General features: G+C 42.2%; 2 protein-coding genes across 2 annotated transcripts in view; one reads left to right on the top strand and one right to left on the bottom strand.

Moving 5' to 3' along the window:
- The window catches only part of TMEM86A (transmembrane protein 86A), a 31,760-nt gene extending 30,941 nt beyond the window's left edge, over nucleotides 1-819 (top strand). The window contains exon 4 of the mRNA XM_068944878.1: nucleotides 51-819. The gene's annotated coding sequence lies outside the window, so the exon portion shown is untranslated. The remainder of the gene's footprint in view (nucleotides 1-50) is intronic.
- On the bottom strand, nucleotides 714-25,802 carry IGSF22 (immunoglobulin superfamily member 22). The gene is given in 29 exon segments (XM_068944103.1): nucleotides 714-775; nucleotides 3,449-3,843; nucleotides 5,567-6,064; nucleotides 7,090-7,221; nucleotides 8,778-8,854; nucleotides 8,856-8,983; nucleotides 8,986-9,060; nucleotides 10,897-10,982; nucleotides 10,984-11,023; nucleotides 12,209-12,315; nucleotides 12,317-12,380; nucleotides 13,209-13,460; nucleotides 13,463-13,507; nucleotides 13,752-14,042; nucleotides 15,232-15,312; nucleotides 15,315-15,372; nucleotides 15,994-16,118; nucleotides 17,908-18,192; nucleotides 18,533-18,605; nucleotides 18,607-18,823; nucleotides 20,000-20,160; nucleotides 21,036-21,149; nucleotides 22,027-22,204; nucleotides 22,635-22,674; nucleotides 23,089-23,188; nucleotides 24,168-24,199; nucleotides 24,202-24,283; nucleotides 24,979-25,100; nucleotides 25,694-25,802. Coding segments are annotated over 29 exon segments (4,029 nt in total).

Below are 25,802 nucleotides of genomic sequence, written 5' to 3'. Positions count from 1 at the left end.
TTCTCCAAGTGTGTATGACTGATTGCTGCCATGCTTTTGTTCTACAACAGGTTCCCAGAAGGATTCACACCAGCCTCAAAAAAAAAGACAATTCCTGCAATTCTGCAATTCCTTATCTGGCCTTGGCCATCAGTGATGAAGGTACTGGACCCTTCGGGATCTCAGAAGTTTTGTATTCTATGACCAGCTCTTTCATGCAGTGACTCCCTCATTTGCAAAGCCATGGAAAACAGTATTTACTTTCTTGGCATTGCAAGGATGCAAGTACTTCAGATTACAACTTCCTGTATACAATCTGTGATAATGAAGCCTAGATAATCACAGAGGTCCTGCTGGGCTCCAGGGACATGACAAGTGAGGCAGAATCTAGCTCTTCTTCTGAACTTAGAAACAGGATTCTCATTTAACAGTGCAGAAGCAAACTGATATAGAAAAGAGAACAGCACTCTTTGGCTTCTTATATTGTTAAGATACATTTGCAGAAATATCACCTTTCACATGCAAACTGCTGTTTGAAACCACTTAGAGGGAGGAAGCACTGAAACATCAGAACTGTCCCTGCTTAGCGGAAGCCCGACACTTCACCATCTAGTTTAACTGCCTATTACAGAAGCCAAGGGCAATGTCATTTTGAGCCATGCAAGCGAAGTCAGACTACACAGACACACTGATGCTGTTCTGCATACTGGACCAGGCAGAACCAGTTCTACTATTTATAGCATGTGTTTTGACTTCTGCAAACTTTATGCCACTGTGTCCAGGAGCCTTTTATCATCTTTGCTCAAGAAAAAAATAAAAGATAAGTGTCACTGCCGCCAACCTTGTGTTCTTAGTTTAACTCTTAAAAAGTGCTGCCTAAAATGCTTTATAGTTCATTGTATAAAGGAAGAGCACTGTCTGGTCAGTTTTCATAGGAAATGAGCACTCAAGTTTTGGGAGTTCCCATTTTCATTCTCATTCCCCTTGTTCAGTTCATTACTGTTCTGAACAAGTCACTGGGGGTCTACACTCTTTGTATCCTCTGCACCTTGCTACCTCTAAGCATAAGGAAAATGAGATTTATCCCTTCTGAGTTAAAACAGCAGGGAAGATGCTGCTATGTGGACAGATGCCCTATTTATTTATTTTGCAGATATTGAGAAAAGGACTAAAACTGAAAACATGGTTAAACAGAGGAATGTCAGTGTTCTTCCATGAGAGGAAGAGACAGAATAGGATACCTTAAGAGAAGAGGCAGATTTTTGAGAAACAGATCTGTAGTTCCTATAGAGTAAGTACAGAAATCAGCAGCTGAGACTCCTGCACAGCTATTCAGAATTAGATTTGCACATAGCTCCTCAGATCTACAGTAAACCCATGACTAAGCTTAATTTGAAGTAAAACCCTCATCTCCTAAAATCAGTTTTACGATCACTTTTTTGATAACTCTTTTCCTACTACTACCTCTTCTGTCCCCATCTCACTCAGTTGCAAATATACCCAGCTGCAGAGGGACCCTCCCTCAGAAATCAAGGCAAGGAGGAGCCTCAGAAGGGCCCAGAAATAGGCTCTAATTGCTAAGGGGCACCCTAAAGGGCTATTAAGGAATCTGAGTATAAATTAGCACCTCACCCACATAGTACTTCTGCAACCCTCACTCCTCAGTTGCTGCTGCTGCTTAGAAACAGGCTACTTTGAATAGCTTTGAATAAGGTTTACTCATATTGCAACATCCCTCAACTCAACAAGCTGCATGTGGGAAGGCAGAAGGTAAGTCCTACCCAGCAATCAGATCTCCAAGGAGATAGCTAGAAAGTTGTTCTTCTGCCCCTTAGAATTACCTGCCCTCCCTGAGCCTGGGGGTTGAGGCAGTGCCTAGGCAGCAGGACTACCACAATTCCTCTTGTGGAAGCCTGGCTCCAGAAGAGCACAGTAGCTGGTGCTGGCCAGGGAGAGCTCCCTTTGGTTTTAGAGACTAAGAAACTGCTCCAGCTGTTAGCTCTAGTTTTGAATTGTGACTTCAGGGAGGAGTGTGTCAGGGAGCATAGGAAGTGTGAGACCAGATAATACCAAGCAGTCTTAAAAACTGGTAACGAATTGGTCTTTTACATCAGTGATGGTTAGCTTCAGTTAAAAAAAGTGCCATGAATATATCCTATGCACAAAGAAAAGACTGCTTGAACATTAGAGCAGGAGGCTTGGTGTGCACGTTCTTTCCTTCCACTGACTCACACTGAACTACTTCTGCACTAGCTGCTGTGGCAGAAAGGACTGAACCCTCCCGAGCAGTGGCCTCAGCAGTTGTCAGCAGAAGCAATGATCACAGACAGAAATAACCCTAAAGATCCTTCCAAATGTAGCTGCTCATTATTGGTGCTGTATCAGTTTAATTTCAAGCTGTGCCTGGCTCTCCTCTTTCCTTTAAGAGAATAACAGGTCCTGAGACAGCAGGGTCTGTGTGCTTGGAGAAAGTGAAAATGGAGGAAACATACTTCAGTTTCACAACAGAAAAAAGGAGGTAGAATTCTCCCTCTCAAATGTTTAACCCTGATGGCTCCCTGGTTAGCTATAAGTAGGGTGAGCTTACCAGGGGCTGCTGCAAGTCTCGGGGCACAAGCAGATTTTTCAGAGCAATGCCATATTTATCACAAGACCAATCCGCAAGTTATGAGTTTGGGAAACATGACATGGGGAGACCGTGTGTATTGTCCATGTTACAGGACCAATCCCAATCCAAGCTAGGTGGAACCAGGCTACTGTGTTACCGCCTGATTTTAACTCACCATATGAAAGCTTCAGGCATGGAAAAAAATGGGGGGGGGGGAAAGGAATGTGCAACCCTCCCCCCCTTTTTGTCTTGGAAATTTTTACTACTGTTCATACAATGTTGGCAAAATCCTATTTCACAAGAAAGAGAACAGATTCACAGAATGTAGTGTCTGCAGTATATATGAAAAACACATCAGTTGACTGCTTGAAGGTGCTAGTTTGCCATGGTGCAGGGAAAACCTGTTCAGAAACTGAGAAGTGGCCTTATTTGCTCATGAGCCATCTAGGATGACTTTTGAAACTTGCTAGCCAAAATATACTATTTTAAGGGATCTGATTCTGCTTTCAAGGCAAGTCTCAGTGACTTCAGGGGAAGACAGTAAGGCCTGTTTTCAGATATGAAAACAAGTTCTTACAAACTGTGGCCCTTGCAACTCCAGCTGCAGTACCTACAAACTGAACGATTACCTCCTCTCTGGGCAGGCACGAGAACCAAACTGGCCCAGAGAAGTGTGGTCCACAAGGCTAGCCCAGTAAGCGTGTCTGTCTCGGAAAACAGCAGGCTGTAAACCATACTCATAGACCTGAAATTTAGGGCTATCCAACCTGGAGAAAATCACCCCCCTGGGAAGCACAGCAGCTGCCAATCTGACTTACGATATAGACAGTGAGCTTGTAGCTGCATTTCTCTTTTTCTAGCTTGCTCCACTGCTGTCCTTGGAACTGCAAGGTGGGATTACGAGTGTACAGATGCTGCTTGTTGAGTTGTACCACAACTTGGGGTTAGCCTTGATGTTAACATTGCCCTTATATAGGGTCGCTGTTGGGCAGGGGTTGCTGACAAAAGCACAGCTCATGGTGCAGTCATTGCTGTAGCTCATGTTGTGGTTCTTCAGTGAGGTGATGAAGTGGAGGGCATGGAGCCAGTCCTCCTGGGGACACCCATTCACCTTGAAACCAAAACGCTCTGCCAAGGACACAGTCACTCTGGGCTGCTTTGCACTGTAGAAGTGTCTCTCACACATAGAGTCAGCCCCAACAGGACAGGGAGTCTTCTCCTGCACTAGGACAGATCTGAGGAACCTGGGTATGACAGTTCAAGCCCTGGATCTTTTTCCACCAGGGAAAACTCACAGAAGAAGAAGGAATAAGCAACACTGCATTAATCTCAGCATCTGACCAGCGTACCTATCCCCCCAGGTAAACAAACACAAACTGAAATGCAAGAGAAGAAATAATCAGAAATCTCATTCTTCCATTAACCTGCTATGCAACTGCAGGCAAGCAATTAATTTCTTTGTTCCTCAGTCTGTAAATAAGGCATTGGGTTTTTGCTCCACAGGGATACATTGATGCTTTCTCTTGCTAATGCCATTAAATTGTAGAGTGCTTTAGGATATTTGGCTCCCAAGGTACTTTAGAAATGCGTGATTAAATTACACCCAATTATAAACCAAAGCAGGTGATCTTGGAAAGGGAGGGATATTGCTCTGTTCGGGTTGCTCTGAGGCATTAATAGTCTACAGAATGCTATGGGGGAATGATGGGGAACTGCATATACAATTTTTCCAGTGTTCACTGCAAAAAAGCATTACATTTTTCAGTATCTATTTACAGACACTTTCTCAAGTCTCCATCTCCTCTTGCATTGTCATGGGGTCTTATCAGGTAAATCTCCTGGATCCTAAATGTAGCACTGTAGGGCAAACTCTCCATTGGGACCTCATTCTCAGAAAATAGCTGTATCTCCTCCTTATCCTTCAGAGGATTTTTCCTACCATCTCCCAAGATTGTGCAAATAAATGTTGTGACTTGCCATCTATAATGAAGAATAGGTAATCAATTCACATCTGCTTGTGTCCTGCTGTCCCTCCTGAAGACACACAGGCTGTTACCAAGGGATTGTACCACTAGGCACAGAAAACCTAGCTTTTTCCTGCTGTTTGCTACAGTTTCATGTGGTCCTACATCACAGAGCTTCCTGCAGTTACTTCAAACCAGTAAAGATCCCAGCTTAGTGTATCTCCATATGAATGTGACTAAAGTTACGTACCTGGAAGTGCTGTTTCTTGCCAGCACGCATAACAGAAGTAACGCACCTAGTTACAGGGACCAAGAAAGGCTGACTGTTAAATACAAATACGTCTCTAAGCCATCTGTCTCACACCTGATTACGTTTTAGTATATTACTCATTTTTTTAATGCATCACCCATTACTCTTATTAATGTGATCAGAAGACTTGTACCAGTATGTGGATAGGCTTCTGGGGAAATATATGCATAATCTGTTACTGTGCTCCTATACAGTCAGTCTGATTTTTATATTACTGTTTTATTAAACCAGGTATAGGCCAAGCAGAAAAATTTGGTTTGGATCTAACTACTCAGACGAACTGGATTCTGGTTTGCCCTCAACTGGCAAACTGGGCAGATGTTTTGATTTGATGAGCTGGGGCTTATTCAGTTTTCTTTGGCACTGCTCCTAATGAGACATCCTTATTATTGACTAGGCCTGAGCAGGGAGCAACTGAACAAAGAAGGACAGGAGATTTACCTGATGGGATGACCACTGAGAGTTTAATCCAATGTGTTCATAGCTTATGGCTGAGAAGGACTGTCACAAACAGTCTCCTACACGTGACAGATTTTTCTGTTCTTCATTTTGTAAACAATTCTGAGTCACGCTGGAAACAAGCTACAAGACAAGTGACTTGTAAAGCCAATGTTATGTTACGTCAAGACATAGCATCATCCTCTCTGCACATGGATAGCCCCCACTGTCTTGAAATTTAACCTAAACAATATCTGTATGAACTACTATGTAATGTGCTGCACATATACAAAGTACAGGCAGCCAAGTCCTGAAGAGATTCCCATCAAATGGACAGGATGTCCATTTGTGTCTGTTCCCAGGTGGGCAACTGAAGTGCAGAATAGTTCAGTCATATGCCCAAGGAAATCTGACCTTGGTCTGTGTCTTTGTGCACAGGATCCCCCTTCTTTCTCCAGCACTGGCATGTAATTTTCATGCTTACCTTTGTCTTTGGAGATGTACCATAGCTCCTCTGAATCCAGAGCATTGCTGTCCCCAGTGTCATTGCGGGCAATGACTCAGAAAAAGTATTTCCTCCTTGGGAGCAGGCCTGTGACAGTGTATTTATTGCTGTAGACCTTCTCTCTAGCTGTAAACCACGTGGCAGTACTAACATCACGTTTCAGGATAATGTAAAGAGTCTGCTCACCTTCTGCATCTGGGCTGTGATTCCATTTTGGGGTAATGGTGTTTGAGACTTCCTCAACCAGCTGCAGATTAGCGGTTGGTCACAGAAAATCTAAGAATTAATGAGCATGTTTAAGTACTGGTTTCTTCTGTTTGGGACTCTCCCTCTGTCATTTTCTAGGGGCCAATATTTTTCACTTCAGCTCTTCCCTTCCAAAGTCCTTCTGTGTCTTGTACAGTACTCCTTCCCTTAATTTTTTCTAGCCTGAGGAACCTGAAGTTTTCTCTGTGTGTAAAATTCCCTTCTGACGAAAAGATAAGGCTGTTAATTTTAAAGTACACTTTCTCTGTGAAGAGATGACACATACAAAATATACAGCAAAGGTCCCTAACTTCCAGCAGATCAGTACGGTAATAAGAGTCTCTCTAAGGAGCAAGGTAGCCTGCCTCTACTTGGCTGTTGGACTTAATTGCAATGGAAATGAGGTCACCAGGCTGCTGAGGGGACGGACACATGTAGTAGTCTTATGAGGATGTGCCCAGTCAAATGTGGGATAAGAAACAAGGCTGCATTTGGGGATGTTAGGAGCAGTAATTGCTTCACCCTTTCTGTCCGTATTAGACACGGTGAGGAAAGCCTTAGTCTCCACAGAGACAAACTCAACATCCATGTTAACAGAAACTGCACCCCAGAAAGGACTGCATCAGGACCTCAAGCTTTGCCTTATAGCCTGATTGCTCCCTAGGTCACTTCAGTCAGCAGGAACTATGCTTGTAAAATTCTGCTTCTCGAGATAAACCAGAGAGCTCCCCCATGTTTTGTGGTTTGCTCAACACTTGCTCCATCCTGCAGAGGGCTGCATTGTGCAGCTGAAAAACATGCATTCACAGAAGTCCCTCCATCCTAACCATCACCAGGGATGCTTACAAAAAAATCTAGCTCTAAAAAAAAGTGAGCAGTTATGTGGGACTTCATGAATCTAAAGCACTGACGGGTTTTCTCCCACAGCCAACCTCCTTTAAAACAAAGCAACAGCTCATAAGAAACAGGCCAAAGGACAACTGCAGCCTCCCTAGCCTGTAGCTGTATTGCACCTGGCCCCTGAGAAAATTATAAATACATGATTTCTCCTGTGACAGGACACAACACAGAAAAGCTCATGGGGAAAGATATATGAATGCATAGTGCTGCCCCAGCATGAACTACCATGTGGCTCTTTAGACTTGTAGTCAGATCAAACCTGGGAGGGGGCTAAAAGAAAAAAACAAGACAAAGAGAGGTGGAAAAAAATATATATATAAAAATTAGAGAACACACAGAAAAATGAAGCCATTCTTCTTTAGTCTGCCTCTTGAGTCAAGCTTGGAGAAGTAAATGACCAAGATTGGAAGAAACTCTCAAACTGTTTCAGCAGAAGGCAGTTAGTATAAGGGTTGCAGTAGGCTGACAGCAACTTCACCAGTCCTTTTGCTAATAGCTGTACTACCAGAAGAGAAACATTCATGCCTCAGCAATCAACAGCTTATTGGTGAGCACCTATTCAAGCCAATTTCTGGTGAGGAAGTTGGTGGAACAAGAACACTTAAAAATTGTTCATATAAAAAGTGAATGAGAACAAAGAAAAGGAATTAGAATGAGCAACCTTAATGCCTCATCAGCTGATTTTAAGATTGCTGTCCATGCTGTCCACCTTCCGCCATAAGCAACTTCATATTATTTCCTATGAAACTTACCCTGTTCAGTACAGCACTGCATGATGCCGTTCCACGCCAGAGAAGTTTGTGTGGAGCCTACAGTCTCTCTAGGATTTGTTTGATGTTTCTCTATTCAGAGATGTGGTAACAAAAAGGTGTGTTGCACAGACTGGTTTGTAGCTCCAAACTGAGAAGAGAAATAATTGCTTTTTGTATTGGTCACATGGATGTTGCCTTCTGAGATTTCCTTAGACAAGCCTGAATGTCCTTCTACCCTATAAAAATCAGTGTTATAAAGCACAACTCATGAACCGTATATCTCCTCTTGCTACTGCTACTTAGGGCAGTCAGCACCATGCTCTGTCACCTGGCAGCATCCTAGACGTGAAAAGCCTGAATTTCCTAATTAATAGTGAAGTACTTGTAAAGTCCTAAACAGTAAAGATTTAAATAATTTGCTACCTTGAATAATAAGCTAGGGATTTCATGGCAGGTCTTGATACCTTCATTATAAAGACACAATCAGTGTCTTTGAAGCATAATTCCTGATAACACCATTCCAAGCTTAGCACGCTGGCACCTGACTGTTCATTTAATTCAAGTCAAACACCTGAAAGAACTCTAATTCTGCCTCAGTACCACTGTTTTTACAACAAATGGCACTTATTTACTGTAATACCTACACATCTAACCCATCCTCAGACAAACAGCGTCCATGACAGAAATGAGGAGAATTTTCCAGCAATGGTCTCTTTAACCACGTGCCTAATGTAGGCAGTCAAAAGTGGACTAAACAACTTCCATTATACCTAGAATACCTGTTCAGGACACAGCTCAGCCCTAGCAAGAAGGATGACAGAATGATTTTAATTTGGCTCAGGAACTGCAGAGCTTGTGTTGCCCTCCATCTCCTCTCAGCAAAAGCAGCTGAGCTGTGACACTGAACATTCCTTTGTGCAAGATGAATTTGATAACCCTTTACAAAATGATGCCTGTTTAAAAACACACACACACACACACACACACACACACACAGAAAATAACTGAAAGCCTTGTAAACAGATGAGAGATGGGAGTTCAAGTTGGAAGGATCCTGCAGGTCTTACCTAGAGATGGCGTTGCTAGAATTCCTTCCTGTAACTCCGCTGTTTCTCCCACATCAGCTTCATTCACCGCTCGAATTTGGAAGAAAATATCTTGGCCTCTCCTGCAGGCTTCCCACAGTGTAATTGGTACAAGAGATTGGGATCTTGACACATTTTGTCCATTCCTTGGTGTCCTCAGCTTGCATCTATAATACGTATCCTGAGGGCACATCTCCGGCTCCTCCCAGGCTACAGAAATGCTGGAGTTGGAAAAATCAACCACATAGAGGCCCTTCACCAGTCCTGGAGGCTCTGAGACTTTAGGAGAGCTGTGACACTACTGTACACAGTTCATCCAAGCACCAGGCCAATCTTCAAGCCTACCTTTGTATGTGCGAAGAACAGGCGTTAGCTATCTCTATTTCAAAATGCCCAACCTGCAAGTTTTTGGAGCAGAAGGACCTCAGCAAATTCTGTACAACAGAGAGCACAGTTCCTCAAACGGCTGCACAAATATGTAGATCCTGTTCCAAGGCTGGCCATTTAAGAAAAGTCCTAGCAGCATTTGACCTGGAACCATCTGAATTAAGTTGGAAAGGTCACCTTCTATGAGCACTGACCACCACTGATTCTCCACATATGTTTGGGAGAGGTGTCTATGTGTTAACAGTTTGTTTGCATCTCTTCCTAGCCAGCTCTTCCTATAACCTGTCTTGTATGGCTTTGGGTGTTTTGTGTCTCTTCTTGTTTAATAAATCATTCTTCTTACAGTTATATGTCAGATCTTGCTTTCTGCTCTTTAGGTCCACCTTGCAGCCAGTCTAGTTATGTCTCCATAATCTCTCAGAAGAGCAAAAGATAGGATATTCAAAAATACCTGCAAGTTTTGAATCAAATGAATAGGGAGTTGGGTATCCCAGTCCATATTCTGTTCTGAAAGTCTCAGCTAAAATGCCAAAATAAAAAAATGAAAGGTAAAAAAGAATTAAGTGAATCAGGGCAGCATGGCGTGACAAACATGATGCTAATGGCTTTGCAGAAATACTTATTTGAGCACAGAGAGTCATGAGAAATATGGTGCAAATGGATAGAACATATTCTCCTAGGCTTAATGTGGAATAATGCAAGTCTTCAAGTAGGAGGAGAATCATAGCTTCAGGCTTTAAATTGTTTTTGTGTTGTCTTCTGATTTAAAGGAACCTGAATGCTTTCTCATCTGAGTAACTATTTAACCTCAAGGCTCTCATCTACTACATACAAGCTGAAGAATTCTCTTTTTTTTCTAGTTATATTGGCTTATGCACTTTGCCAAATTATTTTTTTCTAAATTATGTGCAGCTACTGAGGCCCACTCCTGTAACAATTACAAGATTCCTTACCATCAGTAGTTTAAGCTATTTATTGATCTCTTCTGACAGCATTCTGGTTTTAAAATGCCTTGGTTATATGGCCATATAGAGTAAGAATTCTCTGTAACTGGTACAAAATAAAAGTTGCCTATCTCAGCATTTCTGAGGCTACTGTAATCCTTTGGAGTTTGGCTGTGATTTTGATCAGTCCAGAATTAGGCACAAAATCTTTCTAGCTAAAAATAAATTCTTTCTAGTTAAAAATCTAGTATTAAAAGCCAGAGTATAGGCAGCAAGAAAACTTTGCAAAGAAAACTTTGCAAGAGTTTTCCCTTCTTTTATATAGGTTGGTGGGGGACTGATGCAGGGAGCACAGTGATGTGTTGTATAAGAAAAGATTTTCGTGCTATGACTGCACTATGGCTTTTGGCAAACTATACGTGAACCTCAAGTACTAAAAATATCTAGACCTCAGAGCATCTTTATCATATTGATCTGTGTTTGCTGTTGGCATATACTCAACTGCCTAAGAGGGAAATTCCTTACTATGTCCTTATCTTAATAGCTATACATTTTATGTGAATAATATCATACTTACAGGTACTTATAATTACAGATACATTTTCAGGTATTAAGGCCTTCCTTAGCTTTTAGTTAGGCTGTAAACACAATGCAATTCATTACGCTGAGGCAGGTTAGAATGTGCCATGTTCCCTCAGACTTCAGTTGTAAGTGCATAGGTCTGGTCATACCATACATATTTAGGAAAACTAGACATTAAACAGTGAAAGAAACATACTGATGTGATCCTTTGCAACAACAGAGTTTGAGGGTACGCTGGGATGTCCAGGGCCCGTGTGATTCAAAGCTATCACACAGAACTCATTCTGTATCCTCCCGCAAACCATCCACTTTGAATCTGGTATCTGGAGAGACAGATGTCACAATGACACAGATCTCTAATCACACTTTAAAGCATTCCTGAGTGATCGCTACTTTTTTTTTTTTTAAATTGGTTCTGGACTGGGATAAACCATGAGGAAATTTCAGCTAACGCTGACTTTTCGGGAGAGCAACATAAATGGATGTTTGGGGAGCCCCATAATTAGGTCTAGCTTGCACTTCTGCAGTGGCCTGCCCCATTTTCACATCTCTCCCCAAGGTACAGAAAGGAGGGATGGAATTTGGCTGAATATCTATGATATGAGAACAAATGTATAAATTTGCCATTATAATGCTTTCCACTAAACTGTGTTCTATAGCCTGACATCGTCATACTTGTTGGGGAAAACTGTCTTCATGTATTACCCCACTGACTTTAATGGGAATTCTCATGAAGTAATAAACTCAGAGGGGCCTAGCCTTTCAGAACACAAATTTCAAGCAAATTTGATCCTCCATTCAGTTTTGAACAAAATCTCAGGAACTGAATAACTTGTTCTTAAACTATTTCCATTATTTACCATGAGTACTGTTGGTACTTTAAGAAGGATATTTTTGAATAGTGTGATTGATTGTAACTTAATTAATATGAAAGTCCAATATTTGGAATGAGACAAAGGAAAGATTCCAAGAAAGAACCAAAATATTAACAGAAGAGGAAAAGCAAAAGTCTCGTTAGTCAGATGCTGCTGATGATATGAACACTCCCATGTGTTAAACAAGCTGTGCTAAGCATAGATCATATGGTTGCTATCTGATGGATACAACAAAAATCAGTCTCTTGTTTAACTCTGTTCTGGTCTAAGTCAGAGAAATGCAGTCACATTTAGCTAAGGAGAAACATAAAAATATTAGTACTTGAAAACAGGCATCCAAATCCATAGGTAGGTACCTAAATAAAAAATGACCTGACTTTCAGTGGTGCTGAGTGTTCTGCCATCTTACTGCTGCTAATACCCTGTACTTTTGAATATCCATTTCAATTTCAGGTTAGAGAAGTGGACTTTTCAGCTTTTCACTTTAGATAGTGTATATCAAAATGTGTAATCTTGCTGGTGCTCTTGGATGCCATGATGGCATTTCCTTGATTAATTGATATTCAGCTTTGCATCCAAAGCCTCTCCAGCTTTCCTTCTTCCTTGTAAAATGGGTAACAATCTTGGCCTGACTTTGGACGGGCTCCTTGGTTACCAGGACCCAAAGGTTGCTGCCCTTCTTCCTTCTTTCTACGATGTAACCTTGCACTGGGGAGCTGCCATCCTGGGCTGGGGAGTTCAGTGATAGTGACAGCTTCTTTACTGACATCTGCAACTTGAGGCTGAGACGCCTGTCCAGGAGGGCCTACACAGATGAAAATCAATTTAGTATAGTGGGGTCAGAATTCCTTGACTTTTGTTTATGCCAGAAATGAACCCTGGCTGCAACGCAGCACAGACCTGCTCAGAAACACCTTCTTTAATCTGTAGGAAGTTTGGACAAAAATGAAAATATGTAAAGTTTTAGGTGACAACTGACATATATTGCTTCAGTTAGGAAATTTTATTTCTCAAATGCTTCAATAGGCCAGATTGTCTGTTTGGACTCTATCTGCTGTGATACACTCTTGTCTTGGAGAAATGGGGCTCTGAATCCTGGGAAAAATAATTTCATTAGTCCATAAAGGAAAAATGAGAACAAGAGGTACCCAAACTTCAACTTTCAGGACATAGTTGAGTAGTGTTTTCTAACCAAGTTAGCTTTTGGCTGACATGTTTTCTTTTTTGGCTGCAAAACAAAATGTTTTTAAGCATTCACTTTTTCATACTCTTCTCTCCTCCCCCACAATATTTTCCAGAGAAAGGCACTTTTCATATCTGCAGTATTCTACTGAGCTTATGTAACTGACACTAGAACAGTGTGTTAGTCAGTCCTCTCTCGTGGTCAGTCCATGTCGAGGGGTTTCTAAGTCCACAAACACTTGCAGTGAAAGAACCTGGCTATTTGTTTGATCCTGGATATCAGCCCGAGCACGAAGCAGCTTCTAAGCTCCTGTCCTTGGAATCTGTCCCCTGAAGCACAGGGGACAGTGTTCTTTTGGGGACTGGCACGGCAGAAGAAGACGTAAATGCTGGGAAGCTGGACTGTAAAATTACATTAAAAATAGATGGCCTGAGATGCTCATGTGCTTACCAACCGGTTCTCCAGCAAATACTTCTTCTGTTTCCAGTGGTACATTGAGGTCCTCAGAGTTGACAGCAAGGATTCTGAATTGGTAGGCTTTCCCTTCCTTCACCTGATCTGTAGCAAACATGGTGTACTTGCTCCCCACCTCCCCTACTTTGATCCAAGATTTTTTCCCAGCATTCCTCCTCTCAATGAAGTGAGTCACCCACTTTCCTCCATTGTCTTTAGGTGCTTTCCATTTCATTTGAATGCATTTTCTGTGTGTTCCAGGAACTCTGCTTTCCCCTGTGGGGGGTTTGGTTTTTCTGCAGTATAAGAAAATAGCCAAAGTGACATGGAGGGTTGTTATTTAGAGGGTCATATCCTCTCATAGTGTAAATCAGTGTAGTTCTATGGATTACAGCAAAGCTAAACTGAATTATTTGATTTGATAAATCACTGTCTGTCCCACTGCAAGATTTTTTAAGGGAAAGTCTAGATTACACCATCTAAAACCCAGTATATCAACCAATGATTGACCTGCTATAAAATGATTAATTTAGGACCTACCAACAACATAGAGGTAAAGACTGGTAGAATGGGAGCCACAGCCACTTTCCAGCTTCAGAATATGGGCTCTAGTGTTTTCTGTCACACAGTTTTTGATTGTGAGTAACGCACAGTCACTGGCTTTCTCCATTACCGCTTTCTCTGTCACCTCAATACCATCTTTGAACCACACGATTTTGGGCATTGGCTCTGCCTTGAAAGGCAACTTGATGCTTGCTGTATGCCCAGCCTTCATAGTAACGGCATATGCAGCAGAAAGTTCCCAGACAGGTTCTTCAGTAACATGAGGATCTGGAAAGAACAGAAGACACCTGAAAGCTGCAGCTGCAAATACAGCTTGACATTCACAATGTGTTTGTGAGTTCCCTGCAAAGGTGGTCTAGAGCTGGGCCCCACATGTACTCCTTGATGTTTTTAATATCAGAATTCTGTATTTTGTGAAAGTCTTCAGTGTGTTTTGATTCAGACAGTTCAGTTCTGTTTTTTGCACAGGGAGCTGGCTGGCCTCCTTTAATTGCTCAACTCAGTAGCAGAATGACCTCTGGGAAAAGGCAGGCCCAAAAATCTCTTCAAATCCCCAGGGCCTGAAGATTTGATTCCAGACAGTTTCTAAGCTTTGCAAGGCATGAGAGGAAGCACTTTGTGCTGCTCTTCCCCAAAGCCACATTTGGATATATATCATTGTGATGAAGTTGGTACTGTTTGTAAAGAAAACTCTCCCTCTTGTTACAGAGTAATATAGGAAAATGCTAAGGATTTCCTGCAGGTAAGAAAGAAAAATAGTCAGGTTTCTAGATGTTTTTGGTGTTTTTCCTTTTATTTTTGTCATGCAATGGTATGTTTGTAAATGATAATCTTCATAAAAATCTTCATAGAAGGCTGTCAAAAATATTTTTGAAGGCAAGAAAATCAACCATTCTGTGAAAGTTTACTGTGGATGGATTTTTACACAGAGTAAATCTATATGCAGTGCTGCAGCCACAGCATCCCAAATGAGTGGTTCTTACTGCTGCATTTGTCTTGCTGTCTAGGCAGCAGTACCTATCCATGTTGCCTTGATTCAGTGGACAGACAGAAAGAGGCTCATTTCCATGCTACAGATGAGTCTGAAAGTCCATCTGGCGCCATCTGGCTGTCAAGAGCTAAGCAATATACATATTTATGTATCTATATATAATTTCAGAGAAATGTTTCTTCTTCTTGCTCATGACAACAATGTTGGAAGTAAAGTCTCAGGCCAACATTCTCAATCACTGATTTGTAAACATAGAAACCTAGGCTTAGTCACTTAAAATCAGCCAGTATGAATGTTCAATTCTCTCCCCTTGAATAATGACGAAGGAGAAAGACAAAGCTTTCCTCATGCAGGTGGACAGACCTATAAAATGGTGCAGACGTAGGCGAGGAGACCTGTTGAAGCACTGATTCTGCAAATGGAAGTGTATCACCACTAAACGGCCTAAGGAGAACGGGTGGCTACCTGCAATGGCAACTGTTGCCTCACTCTCTGTCCCCTTGGCTCTGAATAGTTGCCTCCCTTCATGCTCCTCTCCTGTTTTTCAGTGGTGAGCTTGTGGACAGCTCCCTGCTTCACTATCTGGAACTCTTTTATGTCCCTAATCTGAAAAGACGACGAGCCAGGAAACAACCCGCATTGCAACAAGCACCATCTCCCACCCTATCCCTGAATCCCCTGATAAGAGTTTCCTGCTCTAAGACAACAAAGGTGTCAGCGTTTCTAGCTCCTACTCTGGCAAAGCATCTTGTGATCTATGGACAAAACAATTTCAGAGGGTTACACAGAGTGGGTCATTTGTGCATCAGCCTAGAAGAGCTACGTGGCATGTAACAAGGGGTGTGCACCAGCATGCAAAGGATACGTTTGCTGATGCCCCTAAAAATCAGAGACTGAGAGAGGGAGAAGGGTGGATAGCGAGAAGCCAACCTTGCAGGAAAGAATGAGAGACCACATGCTGAGAAAACAGGTTAGCACATGTGGAAAGCATCTTGACAGGAGACTAGGAAGGGAAATTCTGAACAAGCCAAGATCCAAAGCTAAAACTTAGTAGGACTAAGATTGCATTAGCCTAAGAAGGATTAGACCAGTTCTTGTCGATCTGCCTGCCCTTAGTAAAAAGCTCTTTACCAAGAGCAGGCCAAATCCCACTCGAGCTATTCAGGAAACCCTCCCTCTAGGGTTTTGCAACCTTTCATTATACTGACAATACTATGGGTGTTTTACTTCTTTGTCACCCTTGAGCCATACTCCCTCCACCTTCTCATCATTCAGGACAACACAGAGCTCAGCAGGCTCCCCAGTTGGAGCATGAACATTGGACATACCACTTTTTATGGTGGCAAATCTCCCTGAAAGAAATCCCAGTGGAAGCATGTGAACAGAAACACTGTGTAGAATGACTTATAAACATCAAGGTGGTATTTAATGGCAGGGGGGACCTCCTTAACAAAAAGGCATAAGCCTTCACCACACAAGCCCTTACCTCCGGTTGGGGAGTTGGATATCATGGGAAGAAGGGTGGAAGAAGAAACACTGTTCTTAAGTAGTTTTTACCCTTCTTTATGGGTGTCCAGTGGAGGGATAGCAGCTCTAGGAACTCAAAAGCCAAAGCAGAAAAGAGCTTCTTGGCAGTGCTCCAGATCATTAGCTGGTCCAGATGAACCACCAAACCATCTGAACGCTTCCCCTACTGCCTATGTAATATTTGTCTTAACACTTGAACTCTACACAGCTGAAAGAGAATCCTGTAACTGAAACACCAGATTACTGTTCCCCTGTGCACAGGAGTCAGTGGGAGCCCTGTGGACCACTGCAGGAAGAGGCAGCACCACCCTGGCTTTCCAGGTTTCCTAAGCCACAGAAACTGTTTCCTCCCCAGAGGGGAGATCAGAGAAGGTGCCTTCCCCACGCTGTCCCTTCAGGCCATCCTGGCCATGGCCCACACAGGGCACTCGCATACAAGGCTTAATACCCATCTGCTGGGAGCCAGGGCTTCCCTGCCCATACTCAGCCACACTAAACCCCAGGTCCAAACTTTTCCAGGCTGCACATCTGGAAAGCCCAAGGCTAGGGATACTGCTAGGAAACTGCTCCTTTCTGCTGGCCTTTGTGGGAAAACAAAAATGAGAAATACATGGCCAAAATACAACTAACACAATGACCTCCACCCAAGCCTGTACAGGCCGGGACAGGGTTCATGGGACATTGTCTGGCACACAAAATGCATGGGCATAGGAAGAGGTCAGCCTCACAGAGACAGATTGCAGGGATGGGCACCAGAGCAGCTCAATCCTCCATGTAAGGCAGAGCCTGACCTTCTCACCACTAAGCTGCTTTTAGCCCCCAGAGTTTCCTCTGTTCCATCCTACAAACTGAACATTCATTTTTTACTGAACCTGTGGAGGAAAAGCTAATATTATCTCATGCACTTTCGAAGCCACTCATTCTAAAATGGTCTTAAAATGCTGTATTTTTCGTGGTAGGCACCTGAGCATACTTCAAAGCTGGTCAACATCTAACAGAAGTCATCTTAAATAATAATAGCCACTAAAATCCACACCATAACTTTAAAATTTTTCTCTGACCTGTGCTGAGAGCATGATGCTAAGCTTACTGACTTTCTTTTCCCTCTGGACAGCCCTATGTCTTCCTATAGAGTACCTAGATACAAGTTTACAGCATCAATAATGCCACTGCAAAATTAGTTCATGCAACAAATGTGATATTAAATATTTATTATACTAACAGCCTCACACTGTGCTGCTGATCCTCAGCAGGCTGTAGTCAAATGTCCCATCAGTCACTTTAAAGAATCAGGATAAGAATTCATAATGACAACTATGATTAAAGTAAAAAACATGACTAGACTGGTTTAGGTGGTAGGTGCAAGGACTTAAATAGAAGATTTACTGCTTTCTGCTTCTATCACTTTTTGCAGCAATGGAAAGTCCTTAACTGTTATTTCCATGCTACAAAGAGGGGTATCCATGCTAAACAATAAATACACTGCAGAGTAGTGTTACCTCACATCAGGTCCCTGGCTGTAACAGCAAAGCAGCACGGCTTCTCTGCAATGAGGAACAGCGTTAACAACTACTATTCCTCCTCATTTTCTTTCCATGAGCCAATCACACTTACCTTCCACAGTTACACTGGCATTGCCGTAATACTCATTAGGATCATCATCTTGCATAGCAATCACTGTGTAATCTCCTGAGTCACTCAGCTCAGCAACATCAATGATAAGCGCTGCTCTCTTCCGTTCATGGTTCATGGTATATTTAGGAGATCTCCCAGTCACCTGACCATTCTTCATCCAGTTCAGGGTGATGTCTTTAAAAGTCAGCTCACACTCCAGGCAGGCTTCTCTCTTCTCTTTCCTTTGGAAATTCTTGAGATTGGTGATGAACTTAATGGGAATCCCTTGGGAAAGGAGCATGGGAAGGAGTTGGGGCAACCAGAAATGGCACATACCAGTAAGCACCTTAGAAATGAAAGCAGGAGGCTTCGCCTCTGCAGGGTGTAACATGGGCTCCCCTGCAGGAGGGACTCCATGCTTGGGACTTCACTTCCAGAATGAAAATGAAGTCTTGGCACCCCTCTCCTTGTAGGCCCACAGAGTAGCTTTATGAGGGCTATTGTTAAAAGCTTCCAGTCCTTTCAGCCCAAGCTCTGGGGCTTTGTGTTTTAGCTCTATGGATTTTGCAGCTCAAACCCTAATATTCTGTGTCTGATTCGCCTAAAGATGCTTTCCCTGCATTACTTAAGCTCAGTGAAGCTGATCTTAAGGGTAGAGCTTTCTGTACTAGATCTCCAGCCTCAGTACCGATTCCCCCAAGGCCCCTGGACAGAACAATCCTTCATTTTCAAAGTGTAAGTCAATCCATCATCAGATGTGATGATCTTGTACTTATCGCCCTGCTTCAACTCCTTCCCATTGAAATTCCAGGTGAATTTTGGCACTTTTTTTGGACAGGTGATTTCAAATAGTGCTGTCTGCCTTTCTGTCACTTTCAGTGGTTACAGTTCTGTCAGAACTGTTAGGGGCTCATTTGTTGTTATAGGAAAAACACTAACGTTCATTCTGTTTTGCTTGGTTCCTAATCTCAGATTTCCCTACACTAAATAGCAACACTTCAGTGAAGTCATATTGATTTATTTCCTCAGTGGCAGAAGAGAGAGATCAATTCGTCCCTTCAACTTCAGAGGAAACTGAGCTAACTACAGCTCATAATGTTCAGTCAAAGCTGCAAGTAGTCCTACAAAGCTGATTACCAATAGACATCCCATTTTTCCATTCAGTTCTTCTGCCTTAGTGCTATTTTTTTCCCTCTCCTTACTCTAGGTCATTGTAAAGTAAATGGCTTCAAGCAATTGCAGATGAGATCTACAAGCATACCTGGAACCATCTGGCAAGCAGAAAGAAAAAGAGACATCTTTCTGTCAAGAGAGCTGCAGTGCCTGGCACAGGATCACTCCCTGGCTTAAGTAAAGCAATCTACCACATCACCAATCTACTAAACACTCCGTCCAACCCCAGCTAGCCCAAAAGGTAAGCGTTATACTGAAAAATGGTACTGTTGGAAATGCTCATCTTTAAAAGTTGGGCCTACTGCAGTAAAAGTTGGAAGGCAGATGGGTAGCATCACTTTTACTTACCACTGACTTAAAGCAAGTTTGCTGTATGTAATGTGGCTGATTCTCTTTCAAACAGCAATTTCAAACAGCACACGCTTGGTTAGTTACAGAAAGCATGTGCAGTAGAGAAAACATGGGTTTCATTAAGTCCAGGCCCATCCACTCACCTCCACGTCCTGTAACACTGTTTAATCAAAGCTCACTTCTACTAAAAGGACAGTGCCAACGTACATTTTATCATTCCTATTTTTTCCATTAAAACTGATCCAAATTCAGTAGCGACTCAGAGCCCTGCCACACTGATGTCAGTGGGGAATTTGACTTATTATGTGTAATAACCAGGCTTCAAACTGAAATCTGCTATCTCATGAAAGGTGTTTTCACATGGGTGCCCTGTGGGTGGGTTTATGACTTGCACAACGCTAGATTTCTGTTTGAGCCTAAGGAGGCCAGTGAGTCATGAATGTTGCAAAGATATGTAAGAAAAGAAAGTCGGTCGCAGCTTGGCCCACCGATTTTGACCCTCAAATTGTTGTCTGTAGACTTTGTCATGCTACACAGAACCTCAAATATCCCGAAACAAATGCTACGTATCACTCTCAGCACAGCAGACAGTTTCTTGTCAGCCACAAGATGACTGTAGGTGCCCAGGTCTTTTTCATTCATGTTGGCGATGTACAGCATATAGTTCTTACCGATCTGCTTCGTATCATATTTTCCCAGGGAATACATGGAACACAAAGGCTCTTTCCCCTAGTAAGCAGAATACTTGCACCTTTGAAAACATGCTTCTTTTGCACAGGGGACATAGAAGGCAAGACACATAGTGCTCAATTTAAAGGACATGTAAAGCCAGCAGGAGTTTAGCATGGTGAACAGTTTAATCTTATTTGTCTCCTTTTTGGTAGGAAATCAACAAACCATTTTCAGCAATGATGCTTTGCTGAGGCTAGTCAGCCTGACAGAGACTGAAAAAGTCTCCAGTATAGCTGTACACCTATCCAGCAGCCTGACAGGTATCCTGTATATTACAAGGTTATCCTGGTCAAAAGCATTTAAAAGGCGTCTCATATGACAGTCCTTTCTCTGGATCGGATCCTGGCTGCAGTATTCCTATGTGCTTTATTTCAATTACAGTCTTAAATGGAAGAGTAGAATGACTTCCAAAATAACATTCCCTTTCAATATGAGAAAATGTTCCAGAATCTAGTATCTTGTTTTAGCTTTAGTTCTCACTCGGATATTGAGTGCACTGTGATTTTGCACAGATCATATCCAAACAAATGGATTAGGCCTATCATGATACACGGACAGAATTCAAGAAAGCACTAGCAGTTTGAAATGGCAAATGGATAAATCATGGGAATGAAATGGATAAAGGGTTAAATCATAATCATAAATGAAGGGACTAGGAGTTGAAGGGATTTCTTTTCAGCTACCTAATGCCTTGTGTCTTTTATCAGGACAAATGAGTGCTAATTCTTCAGCCCTCCTGTTGGATCATGTCCACTCAGATAGTCTTCACCCACTAAGGTACAGTACAAGATTATTCTTAATTCATGCAGATAGACTGGCTCTTATTTCCACTGCCCTTTTTCACTCAAACAAAGAGAAATGAGGGAAGCTACCTTATACCAGGTCATTTTAACATTGGGGTCCTTCAGCTTCAGAATGGCATTAAACACAGCAGTGGTATCCACTTCAGCTGCAACAGCCTCAAGGGGCTTCAGAATTCTGCCTGCCTGCAAGGCCATTTAGTGAAGAATAAATCAAAAATCCATGCACTATCTCACAGTTCCCACTAGACAGACTTATTCATCCCAATTAATATCATCAATTTGTGTTAATATTGCCTATGTTCACCATCCTTGCCATTTTTGATATTCAAATGCAATACTGTCACTGTATTCTAGATATTTCAGAAATTCTGCTTTTGGGAAACATAAGAGGAATACTGGGGATTTTAGAGATTTGGTTCACTTCCTGACATGGTGAATCTACTGCTGTATTCTGGGACAAGCTACTGAATCTTTCTTATCAGTTATCCATCCGCAGAATACAAATATTAGTATGTTCTTTGTTTGCCTCACTTATTTGGACTGTAAAATTCCTGGAAAGGGAATAGCTCTTATCATTGCTTGTCCAAAGCAATGCCTACTGGACTGAATAGCTTGGCTAAAATATCAGGATTCTACTCTAAAACAGCAAACAGTAACAGTACAGTCAGGCAGGACAAACCTGACCTGATACAGATTTAATCTATGGTGAGAATTCTTCCTACAGGCATTATTTGCAGAGAGGTTCTAAAGACATTTTTACTTCACTGAGATCTGGCCCAATTCCTTCATGCGCCTTTGAAAATCTCACTTGGAAAGTCCAGCTGCAAAAGCATTGGTGTGTACTGTATTTGGGATGTTGACCTGCCTCCCCTGCAAACTGTCTTTGTGGATGTGATCTTTCATCTCTGTCAAAACCCTTGGGAACTGTGACACACACAGTAGGCTGTCACCTGTTGTGTGCTTTTATGTAGAGGATAGTTATTCAGTGGGGACAGAAAAGCAAAAAGTGTAAATGAAAATGTATGTTCAAAGTGTCCTGAAAGTGGACAGTCTCACCAACCTCAGTCTTCACTTTCTTCTTCAGCTCTTTCGACTTTTTGAGAAGCACAAGGAAATCACTGAAGCCATTCCCAATGCAGATCTTCTCAAAGTCCTTCTTTGGCACTTTGGAAAGGATATCCAACATTTCATTCTCATCAACTACCTTCTTTATGTTCTTCTTTGGAGCTGGAGGTCCCCTGCGCATATACATCTCACAGGTAATTTGCACTGTATTTCAAAGTAAGCAACTCTCCTTTCTACAGCTTTGGACATAACTGGGCCCCTCTTGGAAGGAACATCCATACAGTTCCAAACAAGCTCTGCTAGCTACCGAGAACATGGTCAGCCTTTCCAAAGCCTCCCCTCAAGAGGTCATTTCTGGGAAAGGGGATCACAGAATCCCTTTCCCCCATCCTGTCTGCCAGACAAACAGGCTGGGAATTTGCTGTGGTGCTAACGCTAAGGGAAAATGAAGGCTGATTTTGGGATTGAGGCTGCCTATAGCACTGCAAAATTGACAGTCAGCAGCAGTGGTCTCTGCTATTGGTGCCAAAAGTATGAATCTGCTCTGAAAAACGAGGACTTAGAATTAGCTCACTCTCCTGACATAACCCAAGAAACAGTCACCTTTTCTTAGGCATTTTTTTGAAATCCAACTTTTCTTCACCTGGTGAAAAATGCAAAGGTAATTTAGTGACTTCCCATACTCCTAGTATGACCTGCAACAAGTTATTTACACCCTCATGCCCTATAGATTCAAATGTTCTAACTTCCACTGATCTTCTTCATGGGCTACAAATGGGGCCCCAAAGAAAGTAAGGAATCTAATTTAAATGCAGACCCCAGTCTTTCTCTGCAATTTGCAAAGAGGGAAGATCTGCCAACTGAGCAATGGGCAGCTGGTATTATGGCATGTGAAACAGAGCACATGCACCACACTGGATGGAAAAGGTAGATTTTTTTACGCTGCTCCAGTTGCAGCAGACCTGCCCTGCACAGATAGTCCATTTTGTCTAACCTTCCAAGCCTCGTTGTTAATAACTAGTCTAGTCAGTAATTAAGCCCGACCTCTGACACCTACTTTCTGTCACGATCAGGGATACTGTGTAGATGGCATGAGCATGGGTATTGGACACTATGCACTTGTAGTTATCAGCATCATATGAGGAGAGGCATTCAAGCTGGAAAGAAAAAAGAAAACATAGACAAAGTAACCAGCAAAAGCTCCAGATAGGTTAAGGGGACAAATATATTAGTGAAATCACCCTTTTATTTGTTTAAATCAGTATTTTTTTCATTCATTAACAGAATTACACCTTTGAAAACCCAGAATCTCTGAGGGCAAATACTCGAGGCCCTGTCCTCATTCCCTCCGCCCTAAAGATCCTTCACAGCCTTCTCCAAAGCCCCAGAAACAAACAGAAGTATTCCCATGACAGTGATGTATTTCGGATCAGGTCCATTCTTGGCCTAAGATAGCAAAACAAAGCCACATTTCTTCCCCAAGGCATCCTTTTATTTTGGTATTCTGCACTGAAAGTGAGTATCACTTCTGAACTACGTAAGTAACACAGAGTCCAGAAGAAGTTGTATGGAAGCTGTTGGACTTGAGGCTCTGGAGATTTGTAGGAGAAGAAAAAGGCAGTTTGACCAGCGCTGGCCAGCAGACTTCTAAACAAAGGACTGCCTGAGAGAAGAGGTGAATTAGAGTGGCGTAAGAACTAAGGAGAGAGGAGGCAAAGGGGACACAGCATGGGAAACGAGGAACAGAACGGAAGAAAGAAGGTAAGGGCAGAACTTTTGTAGCCATGGGACTTCACAGATTAAACAGGGCTGAACTGGCACATATGTCCTGAGTAACACTATGAATTATCAAGATTTAGCATTATTTTTATTTGAATGGCACACAAGAGGCGTTAGGGCCTTGCTATGCTAAATGCTGTAAAACCAAATAACAAAGAGAATACCCTGATTCTTTTCAGTTGAACGGAAATGCCACCCTGCAAACATACAACAGTATTTGAAAGTGCAGTACTACGCAAACTGGAATGTTTTTTTTGCTGCTGAGGAATACTATAGTGCTTAAGTTTTTCTTTTTTACAGTTTTTATTGTGGGAATAACAAATTATGAGCTAACGGCAAGAAAAAAAGGTGTGTTACCTTTAGCACATGCTCCTTATTGATACTGTTAGAAAACATTTGGATCCTACTTTTACTGGTATCTCACCCTCTCTTTACCATGTTACATTAAGCTTTGGGTTACCTTTCACTTTTAGCTTGGAATATTGCTTTATCTCCTAAAATTCAAGAAGAAACATTGGAACAAATAAATGAATGAAAAGGAACGAGGGGCTGTTGTCTGCTTTCTCTACTTAGGATTATTTTAAATGCACAGTTTCTTTTCCTGTCTGCTTTATAAAGGAGATATTGACCTTACTTTATTTACTTACTGTAATTATTGCCACTTACTTCCATCACGGATATCACTCTGGGAATAAAATTTGTTCATTAAATGTGCTCTGCACACCATAAAGGAGGATTTGTGATTTTTTAATGATACATAATGGAGATTCATATGATCTTTCTGTCACGTTAGACAGTTCCAGATCTCTCAATATGGGAGAGCTTACATACGATGGGAGAGCTTTCTTACTAATGCATTAAAGGTCATATTATTCCAGCTTCAGTCAAATCATTCCATCAGGAGTTTTGCATAAACAAGGACTGCTATATTTGGATCAGCAAGGACCAGTCTCCAGCAGCTAAAATGTACAGGAGCTTTCCTGTTGATTTTGACTGGCACAAGACAAATCTCTAAAAACAGCGAGGATGGTTACAGGTAACTGGGGTTTGCCCCCGCTTTTACCTACCACTGCTCCAACTGCAGAAGGGGGAAGACCATTTTTACTTGCCTGAGATGGGTGAATATGCCTAGACACATTTGAAAATGTAGTCAGTTATTGGCTTTCACCACATATGGTTGTTTCTCACTCTCGGGTGCTGTTAGTTGATGAGGTAAATCAGGGATGTTTTCTCCAGCAGGTATTCCAAAGGAGCATGTCACCACGTTAAGGCACTCCAACAGGGCAAAGCCTTCCTAGAAACAACTGCTGTTGGGAAAAAGACTGGTTAGTCTAGCAGCACAGAGGGGTGCTTTTTTACTGGGAGAGGAAAAGAGTAGATATAAAAAAAAGCCCTGAAACATACAGTCATACAGAGAATTGCCCTGATGAGTTTAAATCCTTGGGACAAGATTTGTGCAGCGGATAAAGTGCTAGCTGCCCAAAGAGACTACTGATCAATTCCTTGCTTCTTTCCAGTCTACACGCAGAACTCTGGACAAGTAATTTGCTTTCTCTGTGCCTCAGTCTTGTCACCTACATGATGCGAAAACTAGGCGGCCTTGTTGCACGGGGGTGCTGCAAGCTGCTTTGGTGCTATGATGTTGGAGTTCATTCAAGAAAGGTCTCAAAACTTTGTGCATCAAAAGTACCATTAGGTTTGACTCCATTCTGTACTAAGCTGCTGAGTCCTGCTTATGCCCTGTGGGGTTAAGACAAACCTTCCACCCCCATATCATTCAGGACAAATTTTACACAGGACAGCAACACCTTCTTTTGGTCCCATTTATGCTCTAGTCACCCAAAAAGACAGTGTTAGATGTCAAGGACAAGAATGCTACTTGCCTTTGACAATTTTGGTGGTTTGAGACACATGTTGCATTTGGGAAATGGAGGCTTCAATGGAGCAATGCGTCTTGACCTTGGTTTGTATCTGCACAGCTTCTGTTGCCAT

This window comes from Struthio camelus, chromosome 5, assembly GCF_040807025.1.
Source record: "Struthio camelus isolate bStrCam1 chromosome 5, bStrCam1.hap1, whole genome shotgun sequence".
Classification (NCBI taxonomy): domain Eukaryota; kingdom Metazoa; phylum Chordata; class Aves; order Struthioniformes; family Struthionidae; genus Struthio; species Struthio camelus.
Note: the sequence above shows the minus strand (reverse complement) of the source record. Positions and strands in the feature narration are given on the sequence as shown.